Source organism: Grus americana, chromosome 9, assembly GCF_028858705.1.
Source record: "Grus americana isolate bGruAme1 chromosome 9, bGruAme1.mat, whole genome shotgun sequence".
Lineage (NCBI taxonomy): Eukaryota > Metazoa > Chordata > Aves > Gruiformes > Gruidae > Grus > Grus americana.
Window position 1 is genome coordinate 18,993,295 of NC_072860.1, and position 14,688 is coordinate 19,007,982.

The following is a 14,688-nucleotide window of genomic DNA, read 5'->3' on the forward strand; positions in this document are numbered from 1 at the left end:
AGATAATCAATCCTGTTTGCTATTTGAGTTTTTAAAGTTGTTCTTTGAAAATGGAACCTGAAGTTGACTGAAGTGGGTTATATATTATATTAAGGAACACCTAGAGCTTGACTGCAGAAACGTTATACATCCTACAGTATTTGCAACTCTGAAGTGGAGATGTAACCTAAGGAACTGAGTAGTGACCACACTAAATTTATAAATAATGGTCTAAGTCCTTCACTGGGGTAATTATAAGTCATATAGGTGAAAACCAATTTCAGACTGCACCTGTTGGAAGTTTACCCCCATGTTTCAGACCAGAAAAGGAAAAAGGGAATTAAAAGATTCATAGGTTAGAAACAGAACTGTGGGTTAAAAGTAAAGAGTAAAATACTCTTTCTAAATAAATTTCCCATAATTCAAAAGATACCCACAAGGAACATTCAGAGTGTGTTTTGGGACACCAAACCATCATCCTTTAAGTGTTCCAGGCCAAAGACAAGAAGACAAATGATCATCCACACAACAGAACAAATGCCAAATGACACCTGCTTCAAATGAGAGGAAGAAATGAATCATGTTCAGAGCATTTTTTCTACTGCGAGAGGAAGAGCCTTTCTTTTCCCCAGGAATCTCTTCAACATGCAAATATGCTGAAGAAAATCATTCCATCTTTTTAACCTCTTCCCATTCTCCTTATTCATCACTTAATCTGTCCAACAGAACCATTTCTATTTATGCTGTCTTCTGTATTTCCAGATTCTAGAAGAGAATGACTCAAGACTGCTTTTTTTTCATAAATCTTTTAGCCCCACTGACACTATCTTGCAAGCTGAGAAATACTCATCTAAAGTGAAAACTTCTAAACATGCTAAAGTCCTCCTATTCATCTCAAATCTGCAGCCAATTCCTGAACTCCTTGAAAATGATGACAGAGATTCAGATATTTTAAAGCCAAAAGGGATCTTTACTATTCTGTGGCCTGATCACCACCGTAAAATGGATCATAGAAACCTACTCTGAAATCTCAGTAGGAAAAACTTTTCTACTGGTTGAGCTAGAGTCTATCTAGCTAAAGTCACCTCCACTTAAAGACCTTAAATACTGGACACATCATAGAAGCTATATTCTGCTCCATAGAACATTTTTGTTGTCCCGTTACTGTTTTGTAAACACTTACACTGTGAATGTAAATATAAGCTGGGATCCAGCACTCCTTAGCATTTAAGCAGCTAATTTTCATCTACATTCTCCTTAAAATTCTTTTGTGCCTTTTAGGATCTTCTGCCAAATCCTCAAATCTGTACCACATATTCCAGAAAAATTTCTACAAGGCATCCGCTTTGCAAAATAAAATTCTAGGAACTACTGGAAGTATTCCGATTATTCAGAGAAACAAAGAGCTGATGCAAAAGATTTACAAACTATGTCTCATTTCCTATTCCATATGAATTCAGCAGCAAAAGTCGCTATATAATTACATTTACTGTTGAATGTGATCCTTAGAACTGATTCAAATTCCATTTTCTAATTTATCATGTTACTGATCTCACAATTCAGACTGGTGCCTGGTGAGATTTGGGCCCTAATGAAATGTGTCCTGTTTACAAGAAAGCTTAATTAGTGCTAGCATCTCTACACATTTAACAGGAGGGATCATATTCCTCTTGCATATACTGTATTTATTTGGTAGAAGAGTCTAAAAATTATGTTACATTTTTGCTGATGCTTTCTTCTTTAGCTGCTTTAGCAGACTTCGCAACATCCTACCTGATAAAATTTACTTTGGCCAATATTAATCAGTCAGCTTGATGTCCTAACATTTACTTTTCTCTTTTGTTGTTTGCAATGCCTCTTGGAACTGGGACAAATATCAGACATGCGCTCATGCAAAGTCTGTGGTATGTACTATATAAATGAGACCCCAGTTCTAGCTACCTAGCTACCATCTGAACAGTATTCTTAGATCTTTATTTCTGAAAGGGATCAGTTTTCCTCAGGTGCCATGAAGGCACTAGTAGCTTTAATATTGCTTATTCAGCTTCCAATTCACAAAGCTGTACCAGCAACTCCCCCTGCTCCCTTGGGCTGTGATGACCCAGAATCTGAAGCAGCAGCTGAATTTGCTGTGAATTATATTAATGGCCACAGTCACCACGGATACAAGTTTGCCTTAAACAGAATCGACAATATCCGCGTGCTACCCCAGGTAAGTGAGGAGTTTGCAGGCAGAGCATTGTGTTAACCTGGAGGTGCTTGGAAACGGCCAACAAACCCTGCCAAGGGCTGTATCCTCACATGGGGTAAATCTGCCTGGCGCTGTTGATTTAAATGGGGCAATGCCACCTTATAGCAGTTGAAGATCCAGGTCACTGGAATGTGTCTGTCGAAGAGCAGAACAGAGGGAGAGGGAGAAATGTTCGGATACTTTGGTACAGCGCTCAAAAGGGCTCAGTTTGCAAATGCAGCACGTTTGCTGGGGCAGATGATTCAAAGTGTTGATTCATGAGCCCAGTAGCTAATCTGGAAAAAAACTGTGAGGACAATCTTCGTGATGCAGGTAATTATTTATTGGCTAAATGCATACCTATCATAACTCCATGCTATTAGTGATTTTGTAGTAGGCATTAATTTTACCTAATATCCCATTGAGCTGACAAGGAAGCTGAATTGAAGTAACTGTGGCTTGTAGTCTCATTTTCACTAAGATCTATTGACATCATTGTGGTCGTCTAGAAAGGCTGCAGAAATGGTCATGAATACAATGTATGCACCCATTCAGAACATTTGGTTCTCTCAAAACCATTGAAAATGGTCCCAGATATTAAGAAGAATGAAATTCCATGGCTTTTTTCTACTTGATATGAGAAAGAGGATACCAAAGTCATTTACAAGAGACTAAAACAGACATTAATGAGATTAGAAGTGTGCTCACAGTTACCCACACAAAACCACTAGTGGCACTGCTTTGCTCATATTTAATACTTTTACACTAAAATAACTTCATGAGTTTCAATGGAATCACTCGTGACTCAAACCTCAGAGTCAATCTTGGAGCTAGGGAACCTCACTTCTGCCCCTCCACTCACATGTATTGTTATATTTGCAAAGGTTCAGGAGCAACCATAAAAGATCCTGCAGTCCATAAACAACATGAGTATTGGGCTGCAACTTGGCTGGTGCAATCCAGTGTAATTGCAATGGGGTAAATGGGACAGGCCAAGGTGCACCGGTGTTTGTTTGGTATCTGGTTGTAGAAACACAAAGTTTTTTCATCAACAAAGCCAGCTGTTGATTTTTTTTAAAACTACCCAACAAAATGAAATCAAGTTAACTTAAGAGAACTGACGCGCTACACGCAAGCTGGACTTTCCAAAATTTATGGCCCAGTTCCTTAGCTGGGAGAAAATCAGGGTGACTATCTTGACTTACTCCAGCTAAAAAACAAGGTCCTGTTTTGTGTGAAGTTAAATAGCAAGGATCTATTCAGTTACACTAGTGTATACCTGGAGCTACCCAATGACAGTCAGCAACAGAGACCACAATGCAGCCCCAGAGAAGAAATCTGGTGATGTTTTGTGAAGTAATTACTACAATTCCTATTTTTTTTTCTTCCAGGAGCTGAATAATGAAATAGTGTTTCTTGAACTTGACTTATTAGAGACCACATGCCACATTCTCAGCCCTACACCTCTTGCAAATTGCACAGTAAGGAGCTTCACACAGCATGTGAGTATCTAAACCACTAGTAGCTCGGTCCAAACATGCATGCTCAGTATGTTGATGCTAGAGGCCAGGCTATTACCAGTTAGATTTTGAAGTAAATGTAATATCACTGTAACAGCCTATAACCACCAAATCACTTGTAACCTCCTTGTTGGTTTAGTTGCCTTCATGTCTTGAAGGATTTCATCCTGGATTTCTTTCATGTCCTGTTATGTGAAGAGGACAGGTCACTGTCAGTGTAATGTCCCACATACAGCTCAGGAATGCCCCTTGTTTAGGGGCTCTAGATTCAGACCCCATGGTCAGCCCAGATGTCACTGCCTTGTTGCAAATTGTAGACAGGGCAGGTTGTGAATCTGTGTAAGCACAGCCTTCCCTTGGCTAAATGTGGGGTGTTAACCAGTGAAATTCCATTAATCTAGCCACCCAGTCCTAGTCAGGTCTGCAGGAGAGATATTCCCTTCAGACAGGGCTCTGCCTTCAAAGTAATGCTGGAATTTTTAAGAAGTGTTTAAGACCAGGAAACATGGAAGTGTTTAAGACCAGGTTGGATGAGGCTTTGGGCAACGTGGTCTAGTGGAGGGTGTCCCTGGCCACAGCAAGGGGGTGGGAACTAGATGATCTTTAAGGTCCCTTCCAACCCAAACCATGATTCTATGATTCTATGATAATTTACTGGCCTCAAATATTTTGTTCTCAGGCAAGTGTGATCCAACTGTGAAAAGCTTTCCCTAACCAAAGCAGTGGAAGTGCTGAGTTTCTAAGCAGAAAGCAGAGTGAGCAATTGACAATTTAAACCTGCTGTTTCCAGAACAGGGCCCAATTCACAGAGCTCATAACTAAATTTGAATCATAATCCACCCCTGTATTCACCAGGGCTCAGATCCCGTTTCCTATCTTGGGGGAGGTAACTGACTGTTCCCTCTTCCCAGTGACTTCAGCTTTGCCTTTGCCACCTCCTCCCCTGCTGGATCATCTTGCATGTGAGCCAGCTCACACGAGGCACCATGCTGCATGTTAGCATGGCCACCAACCAGCCGAGATTAGTAACAATGTTGGCAAACAACTCTGCAGGTCTTCATTCAGAAGTCTTCATATTCTTTGCTCTTTATGAGAGAGGAACCTGACCCAAATGTCCATGATCTGGCTACCATGGCACTTCTGATACATTTGAAATCCAGATTTGGATCCAAATTTTGCAGCTCTGGTCTGCCTTTTACAAAATCACAGACACCAGGACTCGTCTAGCAGCGTCTTTGCAATCAGACTGATTTTGCCAGGAATATTCAGTCAGGATCTGTTCTTTTGAATTTAGTAATACTTGCCCTTTTCAGAAATTCCTATTTATCTGAACACTGTAACCCTTTGATTTTTGTCTCTCTCTAGGCAGTTGAGGGTGACTGTGATGTCAAACTGCAGAAGTTGGATGGAAAGCTATCTGTACTTGCTAGTAAATGCCACTCACATGCAGGTAAAGACTTTGTTCTTTAGGTTTGAATCTAGAGGCTGGAGCATTATTATAGCAATGGTTACAGTTCACCAGCTTTTCTGCTTCTAAAACGCTGGGAAATGCTGTGTATAAATATGGCATAAAGGATGACAGTTAATGGGTTTCATAAACCCAGCTGTTTTGAAAGTAATTTTTTTCCCTTTTCTGATTTCATTCACCTACAAACCCAGCCCTCTCTCTTTGCTCCTCTTTACTATGACAATTAAGATACTATAAGACTACCTGGGGAGCAATTCCCAGATTTGACGTAGAGATTGCTGGTACTGAGGCTTTTCACTCAGGAGTTCAGCCTCAAAGATTTGTTTCCTTGTTGGTCTGAATTTACTAGATGCAGCTTATTTACTAAACCCAGCATTTTCAATATTGCCATGGGAAAGTGGAATCTCTATTCTGCATGCTCTGTATGAGATCTCTTTGATGTGTATGAGATTTCTTCAGTACTACTTTCGAAACTGGTGAAATGAAACAACACACTCACACAAACACAATTCCAATAAATCAAAGTATCTTTGTTTTTCCATCATTCCTTGAGTGAGCTGAGACATCTTTTCATTGGTGTCATGGATAGTTTGCCAGAAAGAGAATTGATTAAAACCTGAGTAAGAACATTCAAAATGTGCTATTGAAGTCCACAGCACTGTGGCTTGCAGACTTGAATGGCAGAAGTGGTGTGAGATACTGCCATCTATAGTCTGTACTGCAAAAATTCCTTCCCCTGTAATTTGGGACAGACCATGAAGCAGTGTTTTGTGTGACTGAATAGGTCTATAATGCGTTTCAAAACAACCTACACTCTGATCAAAACATAATCTGTTTGGTTCCTCCCACAGACTCAAGTGAAGATGTTCTCCAACTCTGCCCTGACTGTCCACTGCTGGCAAGTTTAAATAACACTGAGGTATTAACAACTGTTACAGCTGCACTCAATGACCACAACAGCAAAACTGCTGATGCTTACCTCAGACTCCTTGAGATTGGAAGAGCCAAAATACAGGTAATTGCTAGAACTATGCCTAGCCTTCCATGTAAACAGAATATTTCTTCTGCAGTAATTGTGCAGTGCTAGCTAGTTATGTTTGCAAACAGATTTAGCTTGTTCTAAATTGTCCTGCTGAATTGCTCTTGATTTCCCAAGCATTTTGTGTCACTTTAGCCACAGGATTCTCTTTGACTTCAGTGGGAGATGCAGAGCTAGAAGCCACAACATTTGCCTTTTATCTTTTCTCAGCAGCTCTGCAGTTTCACACTGCAAAGTCAGTTAAACAATTTTCCTGTTTTATCAGTATCACCCAGTGCATATTGTCTACGTTGAGTTTGCTGTGGCTGCCACGAACTGCTCAGCAGAAGCAGCTAAAGATAATGCGGAGGCTTGTCAACTGCTGCCTGACGATCAGTCTGTAAGTATGCCAGCACATCAGTCCTGATCTCGCCAGCTCAGAGGTAGAAAAGCAGCATGCTGTGATGCACTTGCACTTGTGCAGGAATAGACCTTTGTGAGGATGAAAGCGCAAGATTTGTATACCATCACGATACACCGCTGTGGTTTAACCCCAGCCGGTAACTGAGCACCAGGCAGCCACTCACTCACCCCTTCCGCCCCCCGAAGGGCATGGGGAGGAGAATGGAAAAAGACTTGTGGGTTGAGATAAAGACAGTTTAATAGGATAACAAAGGAAGAGAATAATAACAGTAATAGTAATAGTAATAATGACAATAAAACAAGTGATGCACAAATGCAATTGCTCACTACATGCGTATGGAAAAAACCCCATGTGATGCCTGGTCTGTTTCTGAGCAGTGATCCCACCTCCTGGCTAGCTTCCCCAGTTATATCTGGGCCATGACGTTCTATGGTTGGGAATATCCCTTGGGCCAGCCTGGGTCAGCTGTCCTGGCTGCGCTCTCGCAGCTTCTTGTGCACCTGGCAGGGCATGAGAAACTGAAAAGTCCTTGACTTAGTGTAGACACTACAACTACCTAGTGACAACTAAAAACATCAGCACGTTATCAACATTATTCTCACACTAAATCCAAAACACAGCACTATACCAGCTACTAGAAAGAAAATTGACTCTATCCCAGCCAAAAATGGGACATATGCTTTTCAATATAGAATTCCTAAAGCTATATCACACCTCTATTTTTTCTCTGAGGTATCTGGACTGAATCCTGATGTATTTTAATGTATTTCAGAAAGGCTTGAGGGCAAAAGAGTCCTTAACACAAAATACTTTTAATCAACATAATAAATATATTATTGTTTACTCTTCTTAACATGAGCACCTGAGAAAATCAGGTTCTTTGTACTGAACGGTACACAAACACATAACAAAAGGGCAGACAGTTTCACCCTCCTACAATTTAAATGCTGTCAATATGCTTTGGTTTGATACATAGGCTCTTGAGAACTATACTTCATACTTTTTCATGCTAAAATTCTTCTTTTGTTTCTGATGAAATTGAGTCCTAGGCAGTTTTAGTGGCTGGGAACCTTTCACCTACATTCCTGTATATTCTTTCCCTCCCTCATATCCAGATACACAAAGGATCTCACTCTAGAAGAGTACAAGAATTTCACATATTTGCTAGTTATGCATTTAAACAGCTTGGCTTTTGAGTCCAACACACCAACAAGCAAGCACTTTACTGCTCAGATAAAACATGAGAAGATGTAGCTACTTCTAAACATACTGAAATTAAAAATTGTAATGCAGGTCTCCTTAATTTTATCACTTAATTTTCTCTTGACTATGTTCTGCTTTGCCAGAATTTTGGTTTCTGCACAGCAACAATGGCAACACAGCCCTCACAGAACCTCCAAGTGGACTGCCAGCTCTATGGACATCAGGTACCAACTCCAGATGTTCCCTTCCTTTCCAGAGCATTCTACCCTACTAGTACTGTTAGAAGCAATCACCCCGAGTTTAACTCTTTCACTGTAGACTGCATTAGCAATCTGTAATAACTCGAGTTTGTATCCTAAAAACCAAGATAAGGTAGCTCCTGGTGGTCCTATGGATTTCTGTGTCAGGAATTATTTCACCTCTGTCATCCATGCTTGGCACAGTTTGTTCTCCTAATCATCTGGGAGCCTCACATGTCTGGTAGGGAAAAGGGAACCAAACTCTGCTCAGCTAGGGGGAAGGGACAGATAGATGTAAAACATAAATGGGACATTGTGGTAGATGAAATCAGATGGATTATTTTGCCAGTAGTCCTTAGACTTGACTGAATTCAGGGACCATGACCTGCACCGCTATAGCAAGAGGAGGGAAACCTGGACCCAAGTGCTCTGCAGGTATTTTAGCCTCTGTTTGATCTGAGAAGAGCTAGGTGGTGGTTGTATACTTCTTACAGACCAGAGCTCTTGGTAACGCAATAGTAATTAGCTGACTAGGAGGTATATGAAAGAAAGAGTAAGGCAGCTGGGCTTGAATGTTTCACCAGCTGCACAGGCGGCCCTGAACATTCACATAGCACAGAACTTGGTGCTAATGATCCACTGGATATTAAAAACGTGTTCCTGGGCTCCTGTGTCTGTGTTCAAATGCAAACTGAACTTTTGTGGTGGTCAGGAACATTTTGTACCTGAGTTGGAGGCCTACATCTAGTTAAGGAGCAGGGTACCTAGTAAGATATAAATTACTTGTGTATTATAAACCCCAAGACACACACACACACACACTCTCATGCTGTTTTTTTTTCTTTTCCAGCCTGGAGTTACCTACTTTCAACCAGGTCAAGTTACATCAGCAGGACTGGTGCCCAGTGTGGTACAAGGCTTCACAAATCATAATCTCAGGCTTTCCCACAATAGCCCTTTTGCATCTGAATCCAGCTCTTCAGAATTTCCTACTTCCATGCTCTCAGCAAAATCTGTAGCAAAGAGAGCAGTTGCAGAGGTTGCTCAGCATGACAAAGTACCTCGCCCAGTTGGCTTTGTGCCTCCTCCTCCTCCTCCTCCATGCCCTGGGAAGATTCGCCATTTCAAGATATAGGCTGTGTTACAGACATGGAAATGCATCTAACTGGAGGAACAGCGTGCAGCAGCAGCTTCAACACACAGACAACAACATCAAGTGCAAATAGGTGAGAATGCTTGACTCTGAGCCCAAACGAGTTTTACCCTCTGGAGAGCAGAGCCATGGCCAGGATCTTGCAAAGGCCTGCTTCAAAATATAGGTGATTACAAACACACAGCAGTTGTTTTCTCTACCTACAGGGATGGTCTAGTTAAAATGCAGAAAATATTGTTTCAATGAAACTGTTGTAAGAGCTATACAACAGTTGTAGCTTTGTGATAGAAACACCACCTGAAAGGTTACTTCACAATAAAATGTTCAACAGAAATACTTTGGTACCTTTTATCTGTATATATTTCCATTTAGTTGTCAAGTATCTCATTCACAGCATTATGAGTCATTTTCTGGGCTTGATTTCAAAAACAGTAAGCTCCTGCACTTCTCATCAGCTTCTCTGGGATGTGTGGGTGCTGAGCACTGCAGAAAATCAGGTCAGTCTTTTCTTTTGATCACACACCAATAACACTAAAGAAGTGGCAGGAAAAGTCGTATTTTTCCCTTCCACCTGTAGTGTTTCCTAGCATGTACCTACTTTTAGTATCCACCAGAAGTACCTCAATACTTTTGGACATGGCCTAAGGAATATAATAAGAGCATCCACCTTTATGAAAAGAACAAAGAATCAAGACACATTCATTGCTGCACACGCTGAAAGCATCAATCCTTCCAGCCAAACACATGCGTGTTCTCTGCCTTCCAGCAGATATACAGGTACAATATGACCACGGGGTTCTGTATGGCCTGTGTACATATGAGGGAATACCAATTCAAGGGAATAAAAATATACTACAGACACGTATCTCATATAATAGGACCCAGACAGTGATGGTAATTTACCATTGTCCTAGCAGTCAAATCTTCCCCGAATTTCTGACACATTAGAGGCAAAATCTATTCTAGTTAGAGAAGTAATAAGGGACAGGGGCCAGAAGGATCTTTGCTGCCAGGCAGACTGGAATTCTGCAGACCCGGGGGAGCAGTCTCAAAGACAGTCATGAATCTTTAACCAGGAACAGCACTTGCTACAAGATAATTATCATGCAGGCAGCAAAAGCTGCAGAACACATGTCATTTCTGAACTGTTTCAAATAACCTACCCTGTTCTCTTAGTTACAACCTTCCAGTATTCAGTAAGCAACACAACTAACATTTGTTCTTGGTGACAGCGCAACAGGTTGCTATAGAGGTTTCTGCTCTGCTGTGTCAGTGAGGAAAGGAAAAGCCGTGCGCTTTTGCACCAGTGCTTCAACTGGGTTGTGGAGGGGAAAGAAAAAGGGAAATCAGCCCAGACTCTGTGAGCCATAGTACAATGCGATGGCAACAAACTGCCAACAAGCTCTCCCCATGAAGGTAACAGTTCTCACTTTTCAAGAATATGCTGAGTTCTTGCAGGCAGTGTGTTGCAGGCAATTGCACAAGCTACTGCCGTCACTTGCTCAGTGATTTTTTGCTTCTCTGTAAAGCAGTGAATGCAGTATATCCTGCATGCAGCCATTCATTTAAAAAGTGCTAGTATTAAGCTGTATAAATTTCTTAATGAGGTAAGGTGGGTGGTCCTCCCATCCCACTGCATGAGACACAGTCCAGGATTTAATGAAATGACTACTATTATGATCTGCATTACTGCAACATCAGATACATGAGACTGAGTTATAATTCACCTGGAGCAATTAGTTTTCCTAGCTTTTGTATTTTTAAAACTAGGAATCACCTCAATTAAACCATACAAATTGTCTTGTATAAAATGAAGTGGGCACTAAGTTGTAGAAGAGACAGCTTAGAAAATTCTCTATCTGATGGCAGAAGTGATATGTTTATAAAAGGGATGCCTGTCCATGGGGATCTCTGAACTCCAGAAACACTGCATTTTCTTGTTGCGTTTTCCAACCACACAGAGCAAGGATATGTAGCAGAACATCTGCAGCCTCCACACTTCACAGATGTTCTCCTACACCTGGCCTAACTACTCCATTGTTTCCTAAAGCAGGAGGAAAAAAAAGCAGAATTGCTCTCTGCTCTTTCATGATTCCAGTTAGTAGCTTCACCTCATCTTCTTTCTCCTTAACACATCCCCTCTGAAGGACACATTTTGCCCACTTCAGGATACATTTTCCATGACTGCTTTGAGCCAGTCACTTTGTCTCCCCCCAGTATGGCCCCATATTCAGGCAACTGGACCTTAGTAACAGATTCAGTATTTAGGAATAGATTCTCTGGGCAATGAGTTCTACGAAATGGCAATACATAAAATACAAATGCCTCCTTCCCTGAAATGCAGCAGGAATAGTTTTGTCAGGTCTGCATCACTGGCTGACAATGTTTTTCAGTTTTTTCAAACCCTGTTTTGCTAAAGCATATGTATTTCATGTGCTGCTTTGGCTGGACATGCTCAGATTTCCCAGCTGCGTCCATGTTTTGAGGTCAGCTAATTCAACAGAGAAATTTTTTCCTTTCCAGTGGTAGGAAGAGTACAAAGAACAGAGTCAGGGATATAACAATTCCCCATTATAAGAGGCACCGACACAGCCAGTACTAACTGGCACTCATCTCCATAGAAATGCCATGTACTGTAAGGATAAAGAAAATGAGTTATTATCCTTTAGCTGCAGGGGAAGCATTCCCAGGCACAAGAAACAATGTGAGCTAGTCTGCATTGCTGCTTCTGCTGTTCCTGTACTATGGCTACAGCAGTGTTTCTCAACATTCATCCCTTGTATCCCTTCCCTCCAGGATACAGTCCGGACATTATCCCTCACCCTGAGTTTGCAGACCAACTGGTGACACATGAGGTGACTCAGTCTAGCAGCCATGTGCCCCTTCTGTCCTGCTATCTGAGTTTTCCACCTCCATCACCAGCCAAAGTCTTCTTAGAAGAGTTTCAGCCCCAGTGCTGTTGCAGGGCTTCTTGGCTGTACATATAATCCCACCCAGCTTTCAATGGACATTTCCTGGGACAGGCTCTGCTGTCTACCAGAGGAACATGCTTTGAGCACTGCTGGGCTAAAGAGATGAGATTCTTTATACCACCAGTAAAAAAAAGTGACAATATATAAAATTTTAACCGCCCCCCAAACATTACAGTAGTATTAGAGACAATTATGTCCTTCATTTGCACTTTTCCTTCCTCACTCAATACAGAGGCAACCCTCAAACCTAAATGTACTCGGTATCATCCAGCAGATAGCTGTGATTACAGAGACTCCCATGACAGAAAATGAGGGCCAGGGAAAAGGTTACCAGCTTCTGGTATCCTTCAAGGTGGAAATACTGCAGAATTGCCCCTTAGTAGAAAACCAATGACTTTCACTGGGATCCTCCCCAAGTAATGGTGGTTGTCACTTCTCCAGATCTTCAAGATAACAGCTACTTGTGCAGCTATTCCCCCTCTGTCTCCAGCCTGGAGTTCCTGACAGGTTAGCCCCAAGGCACACCGCTGTCATTTCAAACTGAAGTTTCTCCAGGCAGAATTTTCCATCACCCTTTTTCATCCGTACTCAGCAAATCACTTGAGAAGCAATAGTGACCACAGTGCTGTCTCTTGGCTGGCAAATCAACCTCCAAATTCAGCAGTGAGGGGATAAATCCAAGGTACGAATAAACCTGCACAGATAGCGTGTGCTCTGTGAATCTATGTGGGGAGCAGCTGAGTCAGTGAATGACCTCCCCCTCGCCCCCAGGTCAGAGTCTCCAGTCACATCAGGATTGGGTTATTTATTGTTGCTGAAAAGGAATGAAAGCAGAGCACTAAATAGTGCTAAAATAATTAAAATAGTGACGTTGCTGGACCAATGTCCTTATGATTCTCCTATGGCTTCCTACAGTTTAAGCTGGGGTAGGCTGTGGCAGTGGTTAAAGATTAAGCAGGTGCGACTCTTTTCCTTGAGCCAATTCTGACCATACAGTATAAGGGAGACAATAACACTGAACAAGATAGAAAACTAAGCTCCTAAATCATCCAAGACTGCCAAGAGGCAGTTATGGGATAAGTAGCTGCAGCTCACAGAGAAGTCTGGACTAAATCTGGGAGAGCTATGCAAGGTGATGTGAACTGGCAAAGAAACAACTGGATGTACATTTTCCTCAATTCAAAGTACAAAAAGAATAATTTACGGGCAGAAAAGAGCAAGACGTAGCATAAAGAGGAAGTCACCAGCTACAAGAAGTCAAAAAAAGGCAGTTCACCCTCCAGTTTACGTTACACGCACTCTCTTCTTTAAAAAGTTCTTTCTACTAGATTCCCCCTTCAGACCTTTGGCAACAAGATGAGCGTAATCAGCCCCAGGTCCGTAACTTTCTTACAGGCCACCTTCCCCACGCCCTCCCCCCCAGCATATAATTTCAGATGGTTCTTATTTCATCACTAAGTTTGGTTCTCAGGCAATAAGAATGCAGCAGCATGTTATAATTAGCAGTGGAGTTCATATGCAACTGCACCTGCCTCTAAACCCACAGGAATATAAAGCTAGGCATTGCCTAGGGGCTGAAACCAAGGGCAGCCAAAAAGTTAAGATGGGAGAAGATAAAAGGAAACAAGACTTGCCCTTTGGCATCAGAAGCAACGTTTAATGATGACAAGTTCACAGAGTACTTTGCACAATGTGACAGTAAGAACAAAGTCAGAGGTTTGGGGGAAGATGGGATGAAATAGGAAATGTTCAGGGCTCAGGGAAATCAGGGAGGGGGGTGAAATATCTGGTAGGTGTCAATAAATTGATTTTTAGGCAACAAAAGATAAGTGGTCTGGGGTCAAGGCATTGAGAGGGAACAAATCCTGAAATGGAGCCTTCAATAGCCTGAGACCATTTTGATAGCCCTTGTAATAGACACTTATTGCCTATTTCTTCCAACCTCTCACAGCATCTCATTTTGCACCATCACACTAACAGAAGTGAAGTCTTTGAGGCAACAACAAAACTTACCACATCTATGCTACTATATTCAATTACAGTAAAGGTTAAGTCCCAAATAAACACAATGTAAATTTCCGCTTAAAAGCAGACACCAAGATGAAACCATTAATTCTTTACAATGCCTTGTTATCGTGTTATCTAAGAGTATTTAACAGCTTGAGCAGGCCAGTTATCCACAGGCTTCTTGCCCGGAGATGAACTGCATTTTGCTGGCTTGGCTTCATCTGTAAGTATCCACCTGAGTAGAAATGCTCAAAGAATGAATCCAAACCCAGCTTTCTATCCCAACCAAACTGTCTGCACATAATAGTCAGTATGTTTGTTTACAACTAGCATTTAACAAATACAAAGTGTAAAATCAGTCAACCTTGTGGCCCTTATCCAGTTCCCATCCAAATTACTCAGAGCTTTGTCATTGTCTTATTTGGGAGAACTGGATCACCAACAGAACAGAGGTAGAGCCAGACCTGACCTGCAT

General features: G+C 41.6%; 1 protein-coding gene across 2 annotated transcripts; it reads left to right on the forward strand.

Annotated features, from left to right (window-relative positions):
• The first annotated feature begins 1,887 nt into the window (after positions 1-1,887).
• Positions 1,888-9,568, forward strand: AHSG (alpha 2-HS glycoprotein). 2 transcript variants are annotated; one of them, XM_054835729.1, is made up of 7 exons: positions 1,888-2,191; positions 3,601-3,711; positions 5,095-5,179; positions 6,049-6,212; positions 6,502-6,615; positions 7,986-8,066; positions 8,932-9,568. In XM_054835729.1, the coding sequence occupies exons 1-7, from the start codon at positions 1,988-1,990 to the stop codon at positions 9,214-9,216; spliced, it is 1,044 nt and encodes a 347-aa protein (XP_054691704.1). In that variant the 5' UTR covers positions 1,888-1,987; the 3' UTR covers positions 9,217-9,568. The 2 variants fall into 2 exon arrangements, with proteins under 2 accessions (XP_054691704.1, XP_054691705.1); XM_054835730.1 differs by lacking the exon at positions 1,888-2,191 and adding an exon at positions 2,410-2,542.
• Positions 9,569-14,688: the final 5,120 nt, after the last annotated feature.